A 24489-nucleotide genomic window follows, 5' to 3' on the forward strand; every position below is an offset into this window, starting at 1 on the left:
TTGATGAGGCCTCAGGGCCTGCATCATGTATAACCTGTGAAGGTTGTGTGTCATGTGAGTGCTCTGACGCTGCAGATGGTGTGCCCTCTGCCTGTTTCATGTACTGGTTTATCATTTTTTTATTTAGGTTGAGTATCTGGTTTTAGTGCTTTCTTGGCTGGCATCACCTCTTTATTAACCTGAATAGGGATCTTTTAATAATGACAAGCCAGTTGTCTGTTATTACAAATCTTCCCTCTTTCTCTGGGGGTGTAATGGAACTTAAAACTTTTAGTTAGCCCTCTGAAGTAAAGTTAGCGTGTTCCTCTTATGTACACTCTTTTATAGTTGAAGAGGGTAATATGGCTGGGCCTTTTAATGTGTCCGCTGGTGTGTATTTGGCAGCTCTTTACCTCGCCTGTCACTCAGTGCAGATGTATGCAGTGATTGCCTCCGGACTATCTATAAGTGCCGGTATTAAACTGTGTGTCCCTCTGTAGCCCTATATCACTACTTTCTTTGTGGTAGTGTTTTATGCCACCTCACCCCAACCACCGACTGTCTGTATGGCCTGCCACATTCCAGCGTTAATCAGCATGTGTCTCATGGGTCCCAGCACCTACTGTTATAGCAGCCTCCATTTCACTATGCGCTTTATGACTGCTCAGCTGTCGCTCCGATACTAGCACTACCATTCTCTGGTATGTGTCACAGTAAGTATCATCTTCGCTATTATAGCAGGGAGACACGCTTCAGTCTGAGCCGGGTCTTCTCCTTGTCTCTTGTGTCACCGGTGTTGTCTAAAACAGGAGCGGAACTTCTGATTTAGCTATCTCACATTACAGTATTAGTTAATCCAGCTCTTGGATGTGTTTTTAGGCAGATTTAGCTAATTATTTACTATTAATTTGTCAAACTGGGGGATTAGGGCCTAGGAGCTATTTTAGCAGGCAGCTATCTCACAGCGTGACCAAGCTCCGCCCCTCAGCACGATCCTGCTTTAGTATTTTAGTGCACTAACTGATAAAGTTTGTTAATTTTTTCTGCATGCTTTTTTTCTTTTAAAATGTTGGGTTAGTGCTCTAAGGCCTTGCTGTCCTTATTCAGTTCAGTATTTGGAGGGGGTAAGTTTTTCTCTTGCTTCAAGAGCTCTGTTCTAGTAATCATAGCCTTATGTTTGATTATCTCTAAAAAAAACAATTTAAAAGATTTTAATTTATTATGGAGCCTTCTGTGTCTGTCCCCGAAACCTCTTTAGAAGGTAACTTGTCTGAATACTCTTCACATGTGCGCCCCTGACGCGCATTTCACATAACGATTTTTCCTCTCAAGAAGCATTATGTGAAACGCGCGTGAGGGGCGCACATGTTGGGAGCATAGTCTCCTTTGTTAAACCTTTTTGGCTTACTCATTTGCTTAATAAAACCTGCCTCGGATATAATAGCTAGTATAACTATAACTATAGCTCCCGCTATAGAAGGAGCTTAGCCTCAGATAGATGAAATCTAATTATATAAAAAATAAGTGAGACTCAATAGCAGGAGCCCAAACAGAGTAACAGATTGTGTACAATACTTCTCAGAGACAGTGTAATATTATTGCTAAGGAAAGGAGTTCAAGTACCTTTAACTCAGTATGTGTGTGTTCTGCCCGTTTGTTAAATAACCCTAATAAAGGAGGATGAATGAGAAGTATGTGAACTTCCTATAAAATTAAATTGCACTTAACAAATATTAAACGAGGAGGCACAGCAACCTTTTTTGGCACTTTTGTATGTGCTTTTTGGTAATGAAACAGGAAAGTTAATTCCCCATGAGTAATGGCTGGTGGACTCTCTCCACCATAAAATAAATCAATTTATCAGGTAAGAATAATTGTAAGAATAATTGTGTTTTTCTACAAAAGATACCAAGATAACAAAGCAAATTTGATAATACTAGTAAAATGGAAACTTTTTTAAAACTGCATGCTCTATAATCAAGGAGGATTTAAACTTTGAGGAGAGGTTAGACAAACTGAATCTGTTTATTCAAGATAAAGGTACTTTACATATATATACAAAGCTCAAAGTTGGTGGAAGTGCAGTTTATTGTAAGCCAATTGTTTGTGACAAGAGATCACACTTTCAGGCTAGAGGAAAGGAGATGTAATCTCCAGCAACATAAATGTTTCAAGAGCAATCAACTTGTGGAACTCCTTGCCCAAGGGGGTAGTGGATGCCAATACCTTAGAAAGAGTCTGAAGTTACTAGATATTGGTTTGCTAACAATGTATTACTATTTATAGTTGACCCTGTTCAGTAGCAGTCCTACTCAACAGAGGGACCTGGTGCAAGATTTTTCTGGGGCTCCGCAAAGGTAACTCAGTAGAAAGCAAAAGTATTAATATACATTCTGCTCTCACTGGTGCAACTCTACCTGCTGCACCAATGGTGGTTCCGCCCCTGACCCTGTTCAGAACATCCAAAATGAGTTAAAACACTCATAATTATTTTAATTCAACAATTCATAATAAATTATTTTAAACAAAAAAATCCACTTTTATAACCTTTGTTTCGTGATAAAAGAAAAGATGGAAAAGGGATATACCAAAATAAGAGGTATTTGTTAAAGGGACATGAAACCCCCAAAAAATTATAGATAGAGAATACAATTTTAAAAAACATTTTCAATTTACTTCAATGATCAAATTTGTTTTGTTCTCTTGTTATTCTTTGTTGGAGAGATATCTAGGTAGAGTGCACCTGTCTGGAGCCCTACATGACAGGAAATAGTGCTGCCATCTAGTGCTCTTGCAAATGTATAACATTCTTGCAAAACAGCTGTCATATGGTACTGCAGACACGTGCACACTCATGAAGTTGCCTTTCTGTTTTTCAACAAATGATAGCAAGAAAATTAAGACAATTTGATAATAGAAGTAAATTGTAAAGTGGTTTAAAATTGTATGTTCTATCTGAATCATAAAAAAGAATATTTTTTTTAGGTTTTATGTCCCTTTAACTGTGATTCAATGCTCACTTAGTTTACTACCTGTCATTTTGACAAGTATTGCTTTCAAAGGTGGATAAGTTGTTTGCGGATCTAATTACAATTTAGAGAGGTTTACCCTTTAAATGTACCATAAGATAACACATTTTATTTTAACAAACTAATAAAGTAACATTTGTAGCATGAACAAATAGTATTTCAAATAAGCAAATAATATGACTAGGACAGTGTTGCAACTGATCCAATCCAATCCAAAAGGCCCTGTCCTCAATTTCACAATCAGATCAGCACATCACCAATGCCATTAAAAGGATGTTCCCTGTGCCAGCAGGCCAAGTGACAAACTGTTTAATAGACATTTAACAAAGAAATGCCAGAGGAGTGAAGTAATATGTGCATGGTTTATATTAGCAAACAATTAAATCTTGATTTTGCACCAAAAATATTTTAAATACATTTAAAACTTTTACTTTATTAATGATTTGCCAAAGTACTTGAAAACTCTTGAGAGTTTGTTTATTTTATCTGCCTTGATTGTGGTCTAATAAGATAGGCAGCAAGAATACCCAGCAGTGTATCATGTAAGCAATGTCATGCACCAGCAAGGAAGCAGGAAGAAGAGGCAGTTTAGGGTTATGAGGTGTTCCAACCTCCTTGCTGCCACCAGATCAGAGATAAGTATTACAGTCCACTCCCCCTAGGTAGCCTCCAGATTGCCCAAAAATGTTTATAAGGAAATCAAAAAGGAAAGGCAGTTGGCAGGAGCATAAACAAAAACATGTTAAGCAGAAATCCAAACATGCTCCTCAAACGCCAGATTTTGTGAGCGAAGAGTTAATCAGTAAACCACACCAAGATATGGTTACCTTAATAACTGTTTCACTACTGGGCTTCTCACAAGATCTGACCTTAGAGAGAACACTGCTCCTCGGTACCATATTTAGTGGCTAATCTTAGAAAATCATCAATAATTAAGATGACAGATCTTTAAAAAGAATGGTATGTCAACACCAACAGGAGATATACAAGGCTTAATAATGTCTTATTCTAAATTGTATTTTATATCATTTCATAGCACAAGTTTTAGCAATAGATAGAGGATACATACGTCTTGAAGGAGAAGCATTACCTGGTAACAGGATGTTGGCACTTTGTTCAGGAAATACATCTGCAAAGTCATGATAATATGGCAGAGGGACTCGTATACCTTAGGATCAGTTAGATATATTGTTAGTCAATTCATTTTCACATTCAGGACCCCAAAAGATTTGATCAGAACACCAAATCAACAATGGGGTTATTACGTTCAAGCCAATGATGCCCCAGTATTACTGTAACATAAGAAGCATGAATAATGAATGTATAATTCCAGATTTTCCCTATGTAAAAATCATACTTGAGTGGATAACTGGATAGAAGATTCCTAGACGATATCAGTTTATATTTAGAATTCTGATGCTGATATGGAATGACACTTGACAAACAACATAAACAAAATATTTCTGCTGCTCCTAAATTGATTGATGAATGCATAGTTACAACACACTCTCTTCAAGAAAAAAATAGGAATTTGACGTTTTAAAAACAAAAGAGGAGACCTTGGAGTTTCCTGGCTTGGCTGAACACTCATTCACTAGATGGGTCTTTACCCACAGCACAGCTGTTTGCCCACCAGACAACTCACAGAGATATCATCTGGGACACAGTCAACCCAAAGATATAGAATAAACACAAGAGGTGTGTGATTACTATTAGTAATGGCAATGAACTGATGCTAAGCATCAGATTTACTCAGTATTATGCAGTTTTAAGAGAGAAACTTAAAACTTGACCAGGCTTTTCAAGATAACAGTGTTTTCTTCTTGCTGCCGCCCTCTGTGCACTATTTTATATTTTAACTTTAAATTAACTTTATACAAATAAGTTATTTTATATACGTATTATCAGTGTCTATAAGTAATTGACAAATACGCACTTCTGTATAGTCAAAAGAAAAATACCCTTTTTCATATTTACTCTCAGTATGCTGCAAAAGTATATCAATAAAACATATTCAGGTAGATTACGAGTTGTGCGTTCGTATTTTAACGCTGAAAAAAATGGTAATTTCAGCGGTAAATCAATACTAAAAATCTGTGGCGCTGAAGAAACAGCTAAACTATAAACTTGATGGCTTAAATGATTAATTAAAAAATATATATAATTAATTAATAAAATATAATTAATTAATAAAATATATAATGCTGTTGATTCATTTCCTGTAGTTCATAGTAATGTTGCAAAAATTCAATAATTTAATAATAATGCATCAAGAATAAAATAACACAGGCTAAATAATGGTTAAAAGAAGCATTTGCTTTCTAAAAATAAACATAAAACACATGCACATAAATATAAGAATACAAAATGCATAAAATGCAATCCAAAACACAATTTGACTGTCAGAGGGATAGTGTAGTATCCCAATATAAAAAGCACAGTTTATAAAGACAGTCTCTAGATGATCCTTTATAAGGTTTGATAAAACCCGAATTGTAAAAGTCAGTTTGTTAAAAAAAGTCAGTAGTCTCGCCGCTTCAGCGTTTTCAGACTGAATCAGTGTGTCAGCGTGTCTGCAGTAAGTTCGGATCCTCAAATGGATAAAAAAGGAAAACAACGCTTTTCGGCTGATGCCGAATAGGGGTTAATAGATTTATTACAGTGTTAGCGATCTTGGGGTGCAGGGGAATAGGGGTTAATAACTTTAGTATAGTGGCGGCATATATCGGGAGCGGCATATTAGGGGTTAATAGATTAATTTAGGTGGTGGCGATATAGGGAGCGGCAGATTAGGGGTTAATAACTTTATGTAGGTGTCGGCGATGTCAGGGGCAGCAGATTAGGGGTGTTTAGACGTACAGAGCTTTTCATTCCGCGATCACAGGTGTTAGTTTTTTTTCTGACTCCTTCCCATTGATGTCTATGGGGAAAGCGTGCACGAGCACGTCAAAACAGCACTTGAATTGTGTGCGGTATGGAGCTCAACGCAACCATTTCGCACGCACAAGCCAGCTGTTTCAAAACTTGTAATGGCTGCGCTATAGGGGGAGTTTGTTAAATTCCCTATAGCGCGCATAACTTGTAATCTACCTGTAAGTTAATTAACCAGTTAAAGTTTTGTGCAGCTCTAGTAAATACATATTGCTCTTCCTCCCTTCAGCACTTTTATGGATGAAGACTACAGTCTGTCTGACCTCTACTCTAGTCTTCATCTATTAAATTGCTGAAGAATCAGGACTCTGGATCATTAGCCAGAAATGTCTATTAATGAAAAGTGACTGATGAACATCCAGCATGTTTCAAAGGTACATTAACCAGTGGAGTTAAATATTAACAAGACTAATAGTATAAACATGAAACAAATCTCAAGAACAAGTGAACAAGACATAAGAGAAGGTTGACAGCAGAAAACAGCAGACACGGTACGTAGGCCTACTCAAATATTTATTTCATATGAGTGATTCTGAAAATTTTAACAGAGTGAATGCCTCATAGCCTGATCCAGTTCAGGTTTTCAAATAATCACACATTATAATACAATAAACCATTCACTTTCTATATATGACATTCAAATTTAGTGATTAAACTGTTGCATATGTTAAAGGGACACTGATTCAGGTAGAGCATGCAATTTTAAGCAACTTTCTAATTTACTCCTATTATCAATTTGTCTTTGTTCTCTTGCTATCTTTATTTGAAAAAGAAGGCATCTAAGCTTTTATTTTGGTACAGACCTCTGGACAGCACTTTTTTATTGGTGGATGAATTTATCCACCAATCGGCAAGAACAACCCAGGTTGTTCACCAAAAATGGGCCGGCATCTAAACTTACATTCTTGCATTTCAAATAAAGATACCAAGAGAATGATGAAAAATTGATTATAGGAGTAAATGAGAAAGTTGCTTAAAATGTCATGCTCTATCTGAATCACAAAAGAAAAAATGTGGGTTCAGTTTCCCTTTAAGACATATATTTTGAATACACAGTACAATTAAATACTACAAACTATCAGGGTTTTGATTATGTAGAACGCTGTATAATTTATGTATATGGTTATGATTTGATAAATGGAAAGTAACAGACATCACTTTGCTCTAACAGGGCGTTAAATGCAAAACTATAAAAAAAAATAAAGTTTGTAACTTAAAATGCTATTAAAGTACATTTTATTTATGCATAATATATTTACTAGCAAATAAGTAGTGCATTGCAAAAGATTAACATTTAAAATAATATAAACTGAAAAGCCCTGTTTATCTATGGCCATAGCAAGAAGGAAAAAAACAGTTTTCAGAGGTACATTTCAGCACAAGCAAGCAACATAAATAATAAAAGTACATGGTAACTCGTATTGCACACATAAATAGACATTGTTTGGGAACTTAGCATTAAAAAACAAACAAAAACAAAACATTTTATAATTCAAAAAATGTGATCTTAACCCAGCTAATATACCTGGAATGCTGCTTCCCTGCCATGTATTTGCTACAGAACCTATCTTAAAGGGACAGTATACCCCAATTTTCATATAACTGCATGTAATAGACACTACTGTAAAGAAAAATATGCACAGATACTGATATAAAGATCCAGTATAAAACCGTTTAAAAACTTACTTAGAAGCTTCCAGTTTAGCTCTGTTTAAAAGGTTACTGGAAAGCCCACTGCAAGTGGGAAATAGCAGCCACTCCCCCCTCCTCCTTCCTTTGCAAATGAAAATGTTTACACAAACAGGAGCAAGCTGAAGTAGGTATACGTCAGTATTCTCCTAAACCTTTGGGGCTTGGTTAGGTGTCTGAAAATCAGAGCAATGTTATTTAAAAATAAGCAAAACTATGCATTTAAAAAAACAAACAAAAACTTTATTGGCTATATAAATAGTGAATCTACGAAACATTTATGCAAAGAAAAAATGAGTGTATAATGTCCCTTTAATATGTTTTAAAGTATGGGTGTATCATTATAATTTTGTGCATTTGCATTGATTTAACATGATGTTCAGGATATATTAACATATTTGTGAACATTCTGGAAAAATATGATTCTACGCTTTTAAATGATTGCTAAAATGTGCCATTTAACTCTTAAAATAAATATATAAGGTAATCATATATTGGGTTCTTGATTGGATGTTCTGCTATATAGACATAAACAATCTATAAGGTAGAGCTGTCTTACTTCCTGCCTCGATAGATAAATTCAGCCCATTTAATTTAAATAAAGCTTAAAGGGACAGTCTAGTCAAAATTAAACTTTTATGATTCAGATAAAGCATGCACTTTTAAGAAACTTTCTAATTTATTCCTATTATCAATTATTCTTCGTTCTATCTGTATCTTTATTTGAAAAATAAAAAATAGAAGCTTAGGAGCGGTGCATTTTTGGTTCAGCACCTAGGTAGCGCTTGCTGATTGGTGTCTAAATGTAGCCACCAATCAGCAAGCGCTACCCAGGTTCTGAACCAAAAATGGTCTGGCTCCTACACTAACATTTTTGCTTTTTCAAATAAAGATACCAAGAACACGAAGAAAAAAATGGTAATAGGAATAAATTAGAAAGATGCTTAAAATTGCATGCTCTATCTGAATCATGAAAGTTTAATTTTGACTAGACTGTCCCTTTAAGGTTTAACCTTAAAGGGACAGTAAAGTCAAAATTAAACTTTCTTGATTCAGATAGGGCATACAATTTTAAACAACTTTCCAATTTACTTTCATATTAAAATTTGCTTTGGTTGGTATTCTTTGTTGAAAGCTAAACCTAGGTAGGCTCATAGGCTGATTTCTAAGCCCTTGAAGGCCATCTCTTATATCAGTGAATGTTATAGTTGTTCAATGTTAGACAGTGCTAGCTCATGTGTGTCATATAGAAAACATTGTGCTCACCTTAATGAAGTTATACATGAGTCTGCAGTGATTGGCTAAAATACAAGTAGCACTGAGATAAGGGGGTTGTCTGCAGAGGCTTAAATACAAGGTAATCACAGAGGTAAAAAGTGTCTTAATATAACCGTGTTGGCTATGCAATACTGGGTAATGGGTAATAAAGGGATTATGTATATTTTTAAACAATAAAACATTTTAAGTAGACTTTAAATAAAAAGGTAGTAATTATGTAAATTGCTGAATAAATCTGGGATTTCATTATTTGACCCAATGTTTTGAGTGGCCTTGAATTCCCAGAATAGCATTCACTACAATAGAGTAATAATACAGGGTCTCATTGGTCTCTGAAGATAAGGAAATATTCTTAATTAATATGATCTAAACCAGCAAATAGCTCAATAAAAAAAGCACATTTTCTTAACTTATAAAATGACATACAAACCTGTGCCGCTTCTATTTATTCCTCTTTATAGGATTTGTGGATGACAACTATGTTAAACCTGCAGGTGGTGCACTATTCTAATAACTTGTGCCCTGCATTCTGTCTGGTTCCTTCCTGTAACAAACAAATCAGCAGGAAATTCTCTGAGTTTTGTAGAACTCACTGCACACAATTATACTTTCTACTGGGCCTTTTCTGAGGCTATCACAAAAATAAGTCTTCTTATCCAACACAAGATTTTAATAACAGACAGTTCATTGCCTGATTATTCCCAAACAATCCCTTGCTGACTGCCTGTGCTGCAGATTTGAGGAACATATATATTGAACTGGTATGTTTTCCAATCTGTCCCTTAGCCACTGAATGTCATTACTGTATGAATGTAAATTCCTTATGAAATGTATGCTTATGGTTTTCTTATATCCTGTTTCTTTTAACAGCTCTAATAATCTAACATTATGTTCTTAATTTAATATTGTGAATTCTATATCTAATTGCAGCTTTCAGATTTCACGGAGGCCAGTAATTACTTTAAAATAAAAAAAAAATTCTACATCTCACAAAAATTACTGATTTACTTTAAAACAAATGGGTCATGGTCTGAATTGTGTCTGAGTTGCTATAATACACTTAAAAAAAAACACACAACTGGTACAGGGACACAATGTGAAACCTGTTTTAATACTGCAGCTTATTTAGAACTGGCAGATGAATGGTAAATCATTTCTTATATATGATTTTTTTTATATGTGCACAATATATATCAGCAATCTAAACAACAGTCAAGATTACAACTATCTGGCATATAAACCAGTGCAGTATACAGAAGATTATAACTTCATACCCCCCAACTGTCCCGATTTTCGCGGGACAGTCCCGATTTTAGGGGTCTGTCCCCGTCCCGGGTTGCTAGCCATCTGTCCCGATTTGTCCCAGGCATTAAAAAAAAAATATATATATTTTTTTTAATTCTATTGGGCCCATACTCAGAAGCAGCTGGCTTTGCTCTCACAGGGTTAGATACCTGTAAGATTCCCTGTGGAAGAGGAATGGTGTGTGGGTTAAGCAGGAGTAAGAAGGCTGTATACACTCTGACCACGGGTAATGGTGACCTCTCTAACCTACCTCTGGTAGTGATGATGTCTAACCCCTGGTGATAATACTAGCATGCCTTCAGTTTTATACAATGAGCAGTGCTAATACCAGGGTAACGAACAGTGGCATCCGCAAACTGCCAGCTAATGTACTTGCCAACCCCAGGACCCCATAAAATGAATTACAGATACCCATATATGATGTAGTGTGTGTGTATATCTGTATCCATAACTGTGTGTGCGTATCTGTATGTATAAGTTTATGCTATGTAGTGTGTGTGTGTGTCTGCATGTATAAGTGTATACTATGTAGTGTCTGTGTATCTGCATGTATAAGTGTATGCTGCATGTATAAGTGTATGCTATGTAATGTGTGTGTGTGTATCTGCATGTGTAAGTGTATGCTATGTAGTGTGTGTGTATATGCATGTGTAAGTGTATGCTATGTAGTGTGTGTGTATCTGCATGTATAAGTGTATGCTATGTAGTGTGTGTGTATCTGCATGTATAAGTGTATGCTATGTAGTGTGTGTGTGTATCTGCATGTATAAGTGTATGCTATGTAGTGTGTGTGTGTATCTGCATGTATAAGTGTATGCTATGTAGTGTGTGTGTATCTGCATGTATAAGTGTATGCTATGTAGTGTGTGTGTCTGCATGTATAAGTGTATGCTATGTAGTGTGTGTGTATCTGCATGTATAAGTGTATGCTATGTAGTGTGTGTGTATCTGCATGTATAAGTGTATGCTATGTAGTGTGTGTGTATCTGCATGTATAAGTGTATGCTATGTAGTGTGTGTGTATCTGCATGTATAAGTGTATGCTATGTAACTTTTAAAAGGATATGAAAACCCAAATGTTTATTTCAGAAAGAGCATGCAATTTTAAACATCTTTCTAACTTACTTCTATTATCAATTTTTCTTTGTTCTCTTGGTATGTTTTGTTGAAAAGCAGAAATGTGCTTAGGAGCCGACAAATTTCTGAAACACTAGATGGCAGCAGCTCTGCAGGAATGTTATCCATTTGCAAGAGCACTAGATGGCAGCACTATTTCTCTTGTAAGGTGTATCCAGTCCACGGATTCATCCATTACTTGTGGGATATTCTCCTTCCCAACAGAAAGCTGCAAGAGGATCACCCACAGCAGAGCTGTCTATATAGCTCCTCCCCTAACTGCCACCTCCAGTCCTTCTCTTGCAGCTCTTGACAAGAAAGGAAGTATCAAGAGAGATGTGGTGAATTAGTGTAGTTTATCTTCAATCAAAAGTTTGTTATTTTTAAACGGTACCGGGGTTGTACTGTTTTTACCTCAGGCAGAAATTAGAAGAAGAGTTTTGCCTGAGGTTTTTGATGATCTTAGCAGCTTAGCTTCTTCCCCAAAAGGGAGATTTCATCTCTCACAATTATCTGCAAACCAGATAAAGAGAGAGGCATTCTTACATTGTGTTCAAGACCTCCTAGTTATGGGAGTGATCCACCCAGTTCCAAAGGAGGAACAGGGGCAAGGCTTCTATTCAAATCTGTTTGTAGTTCCCAAGAAAGAGGGAACTTTCAGACCAATCTTAGATCTCAAGATCCTAAACAAATTTCTCAGGGTCCCATCCTTCAAGATGGAGACTATTCAAACCATCCTACCTATGATCCAGGAGGGTCAATATATGACTACCGTGGACTTAAGGAATGCTTATCTTCACATTTCGATACACAGAGATCATCATCGGTTTCTCAGGTTCGCCTTCCTAGACAGGCATTACCAGTTTGTGGCTCTTCCCTTTGGGTTAGCTACGGCACCAAGAATCTTTACGAAAGTTCTAGGGTCACTCCTAGCGGTCCTAAGGCCGCAAGGTATAGCAGTAGCCCCTTACCTAGACGACATTCTGATACAGGCGTCGAATTTTCAAATCGCCAGGTCCCATACAGACATTGTTCTGGCATTCCTGAGGTCTCATGGGTGGAAAGTGAACGAAGAAAAGAGTTCTCTATCCCCTCTCACAAGAGTTTCCTTCTTAGGAACTCTGATAGATTCCATAGAAATGAAGATTTACCTGACAGAGGCCAGGTTGTCAAAACTTCTAAATTCCTGCCGTGTTTTTTATTCTACTTCTCGCCCTTCAGTGGCTCAGTGTATGGAAGTAATTGGCTTAATGGTAGCAGCAATGGACATAGTGCCGTTTGCCCGCCTACATCTCAGACCACTGCAACTCTGCATGCTCAGTCAGTGAAATGGGGATTACACAGATTTGTCCCCTCTACTAAATCTGGATCAAGAGACCAGGGATTCTCTTCTCTGGTGGCAATCTGGGGTCCATCTGTCCAAGGGTATGACCTTCCGCAGGCCAGATTGGACAATAGTAACGACAGATGCCAGCCTTCTGGGCTGGGGTGCAGTCTGGAACTCCCTGAAGGCTCAGGGCTTGTGGACTCAGGAGGAGGCACTCCTTCCGATAAACATTCTGGAACTAAGAAAGATATTCAATGCTCTTCAGGCTTGGCCTCAGCTTGCTGCGGTCAGGTTCATCAGATTTCAGTCAGACAATATCACGACTGTAGCCTACATCAACCATCAAGGGAGAACAAGGAGTTCCCTAGCAATGTTGGAGGTTTCAAAAATAATTCTATGGGCAGAGATTCACTCTTGCCATCTATCAGCTATCCATATCCCAGGAGTAGAGAACTGGGAGGCGGATTTTCTAAGTCGGCAGACTTTTCATCCGGGGGAGTGGGAACTCCATCCGGAGGTGTTTGCACAGTTGATTCAACTTTGGGGCAAACCAGAACTGGATCTCATGGCGTCTCATCAGAACGGCAAGCTTCCTTGTTACGGATCCAGGTCCAGGGATCCCAAGGCAGCGCTGATAGATGCTCTAGCAGCGCCTTGGTCCTTCAACCTGGTTTATGTGTTTCCACCGTTTCCTCTGCTCCCTCGTCTGATTGCCAAGATCAAGCATGAGAGAGCTTTGGTGATTTTGATAGCACCTGCGTGGCCACGCAGGACTTGGTATGCAGATCTGGTGGACATGTCATCCCTTCCACCATGGACTCTGCCGCTGAGGCAGGACCTTCTACTTCAGGGTCCTTTCAACCATCCAAATCTAATTTCTCTGCGTCTGACTGCTTGGAGATTGAACGCTTGATTTTATCAAAACGTGGTTTCTCCGAGTCGGTCATTGATACCTTAATTCAGGCTCGAAAGCCTGTCACCAGGAAAATCTATCATAAGATATGGTGTAAATATCTTCATTGGTGTGAATCCAAGGGTTACTCATGGAGTAAAGTCAGGATTCCTAGGATATTATCCTTTCTCCAAGAAGGATTGGAGAAGGGATTGTCAGCTAGTTCCTTAAAGGGACAGATTTCTGCTCTCTCTATTCTTTTGCACAAGTGTCTGGCGGATGTTCCAGACGTTCAGGCGTTTTGTCAGGCTTTAGTTAGAATCAAGCCTGTGTTTAAACCTGTTGCTCCGCCATGGAGTTTAAATTTAGTTCTTAAAGTTCTTCAAGGGGTTCCGTTTGAACCTCTGCATTCCATAGATATCAAGCTTTTATCTTGGAAAGTTCTGTTTTTGGTAGCTATTTCTTCGGCTCGAAGAGTTTCAGAGTTATCTGCCTTACAGTGTGATTCCCCTTATCTGATCTTCCATGCAGATAAGATAGTTTTGCGTACCAAACCTGGGTTTCTTCCTAAGGTGGTATCTAGTAAGAATATCAATCAGGAGATTGTTGTTCCGTCACTGTGTCCTAATCCTTCTTCAAAGAAGGAACGTCTATTACACAATCTTGATGTGGTTCATGCTTTAAAGTGTTATTTACAAGCTACTAAGGATTTTCGTCAAACATCTGCATTGTTTGTTGTCTACTCTGGACAGAGGAGAGGCCAAAAGGCTTCAGCAACTTCTCTTTCTTTTTGGTTAAGAAGTATAATCCACTTAGCTTATGAGACTGCTGGCCAGCAGCCTCCTGAAAGAATTACAGCTCATTCCACTAGAGCGGTGGCTTCCACATGGGCTTTTAAAAATGAGGCTTCTGTTGAACAGATTTGTAAGGCGGCGACTTGGTCTTCGCTTCATACTTTTTCTAAATTCTACAGATTTGATACTTTTGCTTCTTCGGAGGCTATCTTTGGGAGAAAGGTCTTACAGGCAGTGGTGCCTTCCGTTTAAGCGCCTGCCTTGTCCCTCCCATCATCCGTGTCCTATAGCTTTGGTATTGGTATCCCACAAGTAATGGATGAATCCGTGGACTGGATACACCTTACAAGAGAAAACAAAATTTATGCTTACCTGATAAATTTATTTCTCTTGTGGTGTATCCAGTCCACGGCCCGCCCTGTCATTTTAAGGCAGGTGTTTTTTATTTTTAAACTACAGTCACCACTACACCCTATAGTTTCTTCTTTCTCTTCCTTGTCTTCGGTCGAATGACTGGAGGTGGCAGTTAGGGGAGGAGCTATATAGACAGCTCTGCTGTGGGTGATCCTCTTGCAGCTTCCTGTTGGGAAGGAGAATATCCCACAAGTAATGGATGAATCCATGGACTGGATACACCACAAGAGAAATAAATTTATCAGGTAAGCATAATTTTTTTTTCTGCCGTGTAGTGCTCCAGATGCCTACCTATAATCTGTTCAACAAAAAATATCATGGGAACAAAGCAAAGTTGTTAATAGAAAGAGGAAACCTTTTTTTTAATGGTATGCTCTGTCTGAATCACAAAAGAGAACATTTTTGGGTTTCGTATCCCTTTAACGTTAAAAACGTATAATATTGTAGCAGTATAGCACCTCTATCCGATCACAGGTTGGTCCTCTAATGGAGCTACTGATTTATTTATAGATCCCGCACACAGCAATCAGAGCAAGTAGATATGATACCGCTCCCTACTTTGGCGCACAACATTATATGATGGGTCGCGCATGCAGCACTGGATTTTGTGACTCTATTACCTTAACTTATATACAATTTTCAATACATAACTGCTATAAATAAATCAGTGTTCTCCCTAAAACCTATTTAATGGGCACAACACCAGGGTGATTTTACTTACCACCCATTAAATCATTAGTAAAAACAGAAAATATTTTAATATTGCAATGCCACCACCTGGCTAATTCATAATTCCAGTCGCTGGATACAATGAATATACCATAATGTTGACTGTCACTTTAATCAATATAAATGAGCTGTATACAAAATGAAACATATTTAAAGGGACACTGAACCCACATTTTTTTTCTTTTGTGATTCAGATAGAGCATGCAGTTTTAAGCAACTTTCTAATTTATTCCTGTAAGCAAATTTTCTTCGTTCTCTTGCTATCCTTATTTGAAAAAGAAGGCATATAAGCTAAGGAGCCAGTCAATTTTTGGTTCAGACTATGGACAGCACTTGTTTATTGGTACTGTCCAATTAGCAAGGACAACCCAGGTTGTTCACCAAAAATGGGCCGGCATTTAAACTTACATTCTTGCTTTTCAAATAAAGAGAATGAAGAAAATTTGATAATAGGAGTAAATTAGAAAGTTGCTTAAAATTGCATGCTTTATCTGAATCACGAAAGAAAAAAATTGGGTTCAGTGTCCCTTTAATAAAATTTAGAAATGTAATTATGTTAACAGACATCATGCCAATCAATTGGTCTGTATGTTACAGGTCAGAATCAAATAAAAGGAAAAAAATCATTTGAAATTAAAGGGACAGTCAAGTCCAAAAAAAACAACTGTCCAATTTACTTTTATCAACAATTTTGCTTTGTTCTCTTGGTATTCTAGTTGAAAGCAAACCTAGGAAGGCACAGATGATAATTTCTAAGCCCTTGAAGGCCGCCTCTAGTTTATTTACTTTTCACAGCAGGGGAGAGCTAGCTCTTGTAGACCATATAGATAGCATTGTGAACACGCCCGTGGCTAGTGGCAGACACTGCACTAAATGGCTAAAATGCAAGTCAATAGATAATAACTAAAAGTCATGTGATTAGGGGCGGTCAGAAGATGCTTAGATACAAGTTAGTCACAGAAGTAAAAAGTGCATTAATATAACAGTGTTGGTTATGCAAAACTGGGGAATGGGTGATAAAGGGATTATCTATCTTTTTAAACAACAACAATTCTGGTGTTGACTGTCCCTTTAAGGCACAGTCATCAGTGATAATTAGTTGACATTTTCAAGTGAACTTTACTGCTACTACTTTAGGACCACAATGTATTACAAAATGTTATCTTGCCAATAAGGTCAGTATAGGGATTATCTAAAATGAGAAAAGTCTCATCTCTTATGTTATTATGTGGCTTTATGTTTACAGCTTATTGACTTCTTACATGGTTTATCACATTTTAAACCAGTAAAGTCTCCTCAGATTGGAACATTGAGACCAATGGTGGGGTCAGATTTTTATTAGATGTCAGGTCATTTTATTTATTTTGGAGCATTATTATATTGATGTTATAGTGCTATGATTTGTTATTAAAGAAAAAATAATTTATGAAGCCAAAATTATGTACTTTGTCAACACTAATTTAGGCCTCCGAATCTACATAACGTTTGTATTTTTAGAAAACATAAATAGGATTGAGAGAGAACAGCACTCCATGAGATAGAACAGAAGCTGGAATAACTTCCATGCATGTTCATTTTTATTAAATTCCTCAGGGTGCCAGTTCTTTTTGCACACTATGCCCCTTCACAGAGAAAAAATATCCTGAAGCATATCAGTCTGACCCTGCCCAATGACAGTCCAGCGCCAAAATACCAGGCAATTCTTCTCTGAACAAGGGAAGCAACAACCCCAGACGATCGTTTCGGCCTCCTATTGGCCTCGTCAGTGAGGTGCAGTTGTATCTCTCTAAGAGCAAGTGTGCATGGAGTCCACGTCTGGTTTCCCCATTACTCTTAGGGTGACCCAAGAATAATTTGCATGAAATTGAAAGAGAGAGAACAGCACTCCATGAGATAGAACAGAAGCTGGAATAACTTCCATGCATGTTCATTTTTATTAAATTCCTCAGGGTGCCAGTTCTTTTTGCACACTATGCCCCTTCACAGAGAAAAAATATTTTGAAGCATATCAGTCTGACCCTGCCCAATGACAGTCCAGCACCGAAATACCAGGCAATTCTTCTCTGAACAAGGGAAGCAACAACCCCAGACGATCGTTTCGGGATCCCTTGTCTATCTCACTCTCAGCCTATTTGTATCTACTTAAAGCCCTACTACCCTACTCTTTGAGCCCTTGGGGAAATGAGAACATATACACAAAACCAAAGGCTGTGCAACCTTATGTCCCTAAAGGCTGCAATGCAGCTATTATTCAGGAATAATCCTCTTTCATCAGTAAATGCATAACGATAGATGTACAAGACAGAATATTAGAGGGTCTTCTGTATCTGTGATTGTTCAATAACACAGGTAGTATATGTGTGTGTGAGTAACAAAACCACTAACCTCATAAACTGACTGTTTCTGCTCTAAGAGTATTAACACTTTACCTATCCTTCACCACAGGATCATGTCTTCCATTAAGATTGAGTTGGTTGTCAGAGACACATACAGAATTGGAGAGTCCCCAATATGGGAAGAAAAGGAAGGCACTCTGCTGTATGTGGATATCACCGGACAGAAGGTTTGCAGGTGGAACCCCAGTACTAATAAAGTGCAAGGTGTATCTGTGGGTGAGTCAACCCCGCCAGGCATTGTCTTAGGACGCAATTTCAGTCTTTTTCTAGACCTTTTTATTTTCCCCTAAAGGCAACATTTTCATACATATATACAATAATAATGACTGAATTTGTGCTATGCTAACAATGAAAGATATGGCTTACAGTATAGAAGAAAGTAAATTGTCTATTGATTGGATATAGCTAGGGATGGGCGAATGTTTCGCATCATTTGAAAAACGGCACAAATTTTTACACATTCGTTCGTATCGAATTTCGAATGTTTACATAACATTCTAACATTCGAATTTTACGATTACATTCGAAAATATTCTTTTCGAAAAATTTGAATTTAGATTGTAATAGTATTTCTAATGCTTTTTCTTTAAATGTAATATTCGAATTATGCAATACGTGTATTCGAATTCGAAAAATTCGAATTTAGATTGTAATAGTATTTCTAATGTTTTTTCTTTAAATGTAATATTCGAATTATGCAATATTCGAATTCGAAAAATTCAAATTTAGATTGTAATAGTATTTCTAATGCTTTTTCTTTAAATGTAATATTCGAATTATGCAATACGTGTATTCGAATTCGAAAAATTCGAATTTAGATTGTAATAGTATTTCTAATGCTTTTTCTTTAAATTTAATATTCGAATTATGCAATATTCGAATTCGAAAAATTCGAATTTAGATTGTAATAGTATTTCTAATGCTTTTTCTTTAAATGTAATATTCGAATTATGCAATACGTGTATTCGAATTCGCAAAATTTGAATTTAGATTGTAATAGTATTTCTAATGCTTTTTCTTTAAATGTAATATTCGAATTATGCAATATTCGAAATTCAAAAAATTTGAATTTATATTCGAATTCGAAAAATTCGAATTTATATGTTTGTAATAGTATTTCTAATGCTTTCTTTAAATGTAATATTCGAATTATGCAATATTCTATATGGAAACATTCGAAATGATATATTTGTATCTATTTATGTATCAATTTACTAGATTCCCGCCCTACCACATGAACTATTGAACTTCTGAATAGTATTTGTTAAATAGAATATTAAATTCGAAATTTCGAATGTGGACATTCGATATCATTCTAAACATTCGAATTCGAAAGTGACATTCGAAAACTGTAAATAACATTCGATTTTCTAATTTTTAAGAATATTCGTTATCGACATTCGAATTTAGAATTCGAATTTCGGTAATAACATTCGTTCTACATTCGAAATTCGGAAATTTACACATTCGCCCATCCCTAGATATAGCTTAAAGGGACACTGAACCCAAATTTTTTTATTTTTCGTGATTCAAATAAAGCATGACATTTTAAGCAACTTTCTAATTTACTCCTATTATCAAATTTTCTTCATTCTCTTGGTATCTTTATTTGAAATGCAAGAATGTAAGTTTAGATGCCGGCCCATTTTTGGTGAACAACCTGGGTTGTTCTTGCTGATTGGTGGATAAATTCATCCACCCATAAAAAAGTGCTGTCCAAAGTACTGAACCAAATAAAAAGCTTAGATGCCTTTTTCAAATAAAGATAGCAAGAGAACAAAGAAAAATTGATAATGGGAGTAAATTAGAAAGTTGCTTAAAATTGCATGCTCTATCTGAATCTCATAAGAAAAAAATTGGGTTCAGTGTCCCTTTAAAATATATTGGAGTTAAGACGTTTTGGCTTGAAGATAATTTTGTCAAGTGGGGCAAATCTGCTGTATTAAATATCCCTCTATTACCTTTGAGTGTGTTTTCTATATCATATCCTGTTCTGGAAAACAACTGGATTCCATTGGATTTCCTACATTTTATAATGACCACATATCCATCCTATACTCACTACACCATCTTACTTGCTGTCTATAATCTTGTAGCATCCTGCATTGCATTATAATACTTATTCCTCGTATCCTAACATGAGACATACTGGTCGCACACTAATGTAGGTTAAAAAAGACTAACGTCCATAAAATTCAACCTCTCACATAATTCTGTTACTAATTGGAACTTTCCCAGCCTTTCTTCATAACTCAAATCTTCCATCCCCCTTGCCAATTGTGCCACCCTATATTTAATATGGGGGCTTACCATTGATTTATAAAGAGGCAAGATTATATTTTCATTGTGTAAATCTATATCCTTTTTATGCATAACAGTACCTTACTGGCCATTGCAACTTCTTACGGACATAGCATTTTAGTTTCTAAGTCTGTTATATGCAATAACTCTCATGTCCTACTCATTAAGGGCCCAATGATATATCATGATATTATTATTTATTTACATTACATAAGCTACAAAGGTATATATTCTAAACCAGTGTAATCTTTAGTGGTGAACTATGGCAAATGTCTTTGTTAGTTCCATTCTGATTGCCAGGTTCACTACAGATAACAATAACCTAACAACCAAAACCACATATCTTGGGTAAACTGGAACTTAGCACATAGACACTGCTCATGACAACACACTATGACAATATAGGCATTCAATGAGAGTTTTATGGCCGTCACTTGTATTATAATTAAGTTTTGCTTGTATGTTCAAAACTATTTACACGAATAAACGTGAACATCCACACGTCTCACCACTTTTTCTTTAGTGAGATCAGCATTTTTAAAAATGATGCGCTATTTACTTTGGTTGTTTTTTTATATCGATTATTTGACAAATAGTAATAAAACACACATTATATGTTATGCAAACATCTTTTGAAAATATGTCTGACATTTGCATTAATTTCAATGTAACAAGGCCTATGCCAATGGAAGCCACACCTCAAGTGGTTTTTATGACGAGAGCATGCCCACTATTTTAGACCATTTCACCTAACAAGAACATTGCGAGAGGGGCATGACGCAATAGAGCATTTCTTGTCCGACTCAGAGATCCTTTGATCATCGAGACCTTAATGATATCCCTAACTCGAGCCTATTTAGAGTATAAGTTGAATGTTTCTTTTTGCTGCTAATAGGCTTAACCATTTATCTAAATTTTGTCATCTGCCATTTGCTTGTCCAGTCTCCAGCTTTATTCAAATCCCTCTGTAGAAAAGTAACTTCTTGTTCAGACTGTGTTACCTTACTTTATATCATCTGCAAACACTGACACGTGACTGCCAATGCAAGGACAGAACCCTGCAACAGTCCACTTAACAGGTTTTCCTTATGACTCATAACAAATATTCCCCCTACACAGACAAAAATCATTGCATAATTCCTACCCAGAACCACAATACAAAAAGCATCTACAATAAGGTTATGATTATACCACAAGCTTTCTTTACTATATATTGTTTTTAATGATGATTGTATTTCAGGAACACTAAAAAACACCAATCTAAGCTTTTTTGCTTTATGCATTATTTTATGATGTACCTTTCAGTTGCTTAACTCCACATTTGTTAAAAAGTTATATTTCTAGAATGTGCAGGATAGAACTATTCTATATGCATGCTGCTATATTAGAGGAGTTACAATTTTTGTGCTATGTCTTTTCCTCTCGCAGCACAATATTCAGGGCTGGGTAGGAAACTCCCAGAAACCTTCAAGAATGTTCTCCCTTGTTGCATATACTCCTGCCCTCCCTGGAAGCTTCATTACGTTTTATTAATTTGGAGATAGCTAGACTAGACTATAGCTCTGCTGCATCCTGAAGTACTTGTATTTTAATACAGAGGAAGAAAGAGGGTGTCACACGCCTGACACACACATGCACACTCCCTGACACACACACACTCCCTGACACACACACATGCACACTCCATGACACACACACATGCACACTCCCTGACACACACACACACATGCACACTCCCTGACACACACACACACACATGCACACTCCCTGACACACACACACATATGCACACTCCCTGACACACACACACACATGCACACTCCCTGACACACACACACACGCACACTCCATGACACACACACATGCACACTCCCTGACACACACACACATACACACATGCACACTCCCTGACACACACACACACATGCACACTCCCTGACAAACACACACACATGCACACTCCCTGACACACACACACACATGCACACTCCCTGACACACACACACACACACACACATGCACACTCCCTGACACACACACACACACACACTCCCTGACACACACACATGCACACTCCATGACCTGGTAGAGCGCTTCTCTCTTTGTATGCAAATTATTATGACCCTGGGGAAGTCTCCCTATGGGTGATGGGGCAAACCAGACGTGGACTCCTTGCCCAGTGTGCTTAGAGATATGTGGCTGCACCTCACTGACGCAGCCCATAGGAGGCCGAAACGATCGTCTGGGGTTGTCATGTTCCTTGTTCAGAGGAGAATTGCCTGGTATTTCGGGGCTGGACTGACCTTACTTGGCAGGATCAGACTGATATACTTCAGGAAAGTTTTCTTCTGCGAAAAGCACACTGGTCTAAAAGAGGCTGCTTCCGGGTGGTAAATCGCCATAGAACAAGCCACTGAGCTGTTGTTCGTTCCTGGTAGAGCGCTTCTCTCTTTGTATGCAAATTATCACTCCCTGACACACACACACATGCACACTCCCTGACACACACACACATGCACACTCCCTGACACACACACACACACACACACATGCACACTCCCTGACACACACACACACACACACTCCCTGACACACACACATGCACACTCCATGACCTGGTAGAGCGCTTCTCTCTTTGTATGCAAATTATTATGACCCTGGGGAAGTCTCCCTATGGGTGATGGGGCAAACCAGACGTGGACTCCTTGCCCAGTGTGCTTAGAGATATGTGGCTGCACCTCACTGACGCAGCCCATAGGAGGCCGAAACGATCGTCTGGGGTTGTCATGTTCCTTGTTCAGAGGAGAATTGCCTGGTATTTCGGGGCTGGACTGACCTTACTTGGCAGGATCAGACTGATATACTTCAGGAAAGTTTTCTTCTGCGAAAAGCACACTGGTCTAAAAGAGGCTGCTTCCGGGTGGTAAATCGCCATAGAACAAGCCACTGAGCTGTTGTTCGTTCCTGGTAGAGCGCTTCTCTCTTTGTATGCAAATTATCACTCCCTGACACACACACACATGCACACTCCCTGACACACACACACATGCACACACATGCACACTCCCTGACACACACACACACATGCACACTCCCTGACACACACACACATGCACACACATGCACACTCCCTGACACACACACACACATGCACACTCCCTGACACACACACACACACACATGCACACTCCCTGACCGCCATCATGTCTGCCTGGTGCCCTTTGGAACACTGCTGTGCTGATGTAGTGTTTGTACTGTGATAATTCTAAGGGGCACTAAGAGGCACTGATTGTAGCTTATTCTCAGGGGGTCTCCCTTTGTAGTTACCCCGTTGCTCAGTGAACTGATTGAGTAAGACTTCTAAGACGTTTTTTTTCCAGCAGGTTTTATTTTAGCTGCATCTATACTTTTGCTGACACATTAGTTATTTTAATAAAGTACTGTGTGCTACTTCAGCAAGTGGTGTGTTGCAGCATTGTAGGTAGGATGGACAATGTAGAAGTTAAGTGTCAATGCTAGTTAAGTAGCATTTTAAATGGACATTCCAGCCAAAATTGGAATCCACATGGATGTGTTTTACTTTTTAAAAGAAGCATTTTTGTAATATACATGTGTTAGCAAAAATGCTTCTAATAAAAGCTATAGCTGTTTCAAAAGTGTATAAGTACTGTATGCACCGTGCACCAGCATTTTAAACAAAGCCCTTACTAAGAGAACCTAAGGTGCTTGTATCATCTGGTAATAACTTAATTTGTTAATTGCTGACATGATACAAGTCCCACTGGTGCTCAGAGCAGCTGCACTGAGAATATCTAGCTATGCTTCACATGCACGTGCAGAGAAAAATGCTAGCACTAAAATAGTGATACCTTTTACTAGAAGCATTTTTGTCAATACATGTATATTGGAAAGATGTTTCTATTCAAAGATGTTATTAATCTATGTGCATTTAAATTTTGACCAGAATGTCCCTTTAACATATAAGCAGTGTGTCAATACTGGTTTGGTGCTCATACCAGGGTTCTCAACATTCCTGACAGTTGTAATGTCAACAGTACGATTATTGTACAATTACTCTGAGTCCTCTTCAACTACAAAGATTGTGTCTCTTTCCTAGGGCAGATAAGGGCATCTGAACTGTTTTCAGGCCAGGAGAATTCCGCTTACTGCCCTAATCAAGTCTTAGGAGACAGAGGGTCGCACGGTATCTGCTCTTTATGTGAAGAAGTCTAAAGCGAAATTATATTCCACTAGGAGGAGGACTTGTGTTATTTGTTAAATACGCTTTACTGAATAAAAGCAGATTACG

General features: G+C 37.7%; 1 protein-coding gene across 2 annotated transcripts in view; it reads left to right on the top strand.

The window, feature by feature from the left end:
• The first annotated feature begins 6367 nt into the window (after positions 1–6367).
• Positions 6368–24489, top strand: part of RGN (regucalcin) — a 35534-nt gene continuing 17412 nt past the window's right edge. The window contains exons 1-2 of one of the 2 annotated variants that reach the window (XM_053707742.1): positions 6368–6430; positions 17929–18095. In XM_053707742.1, the coding sequence (XP_053563717.1) occupies positions 17933–18095 (163 nt within the window). In that variant the 5' untranslated portion in view covers positions 6368–6430; positions 17929–17932. Of the gene's footprint in view, positions 6431–9505; positions 9668–17928; positions 18096–24489 lie in introns of those variants that run through there. The other variant, XM_053707743.1, reaches the window with a different exon arrangement.

This window comes from Bombina bombina, chromosome 3, assembly GCF_027579735.1.
Source record: "Bombina bombina isolate aBomBom1 chromosome 3, aBomBom1.pri, whole genome shotgun sequence".
Lineage (NCBI taxonomy): Eukaryota > Metazoa > Chordata > Amphibia > Anura > Bombinatoridae > Bombina > Bombina bombina.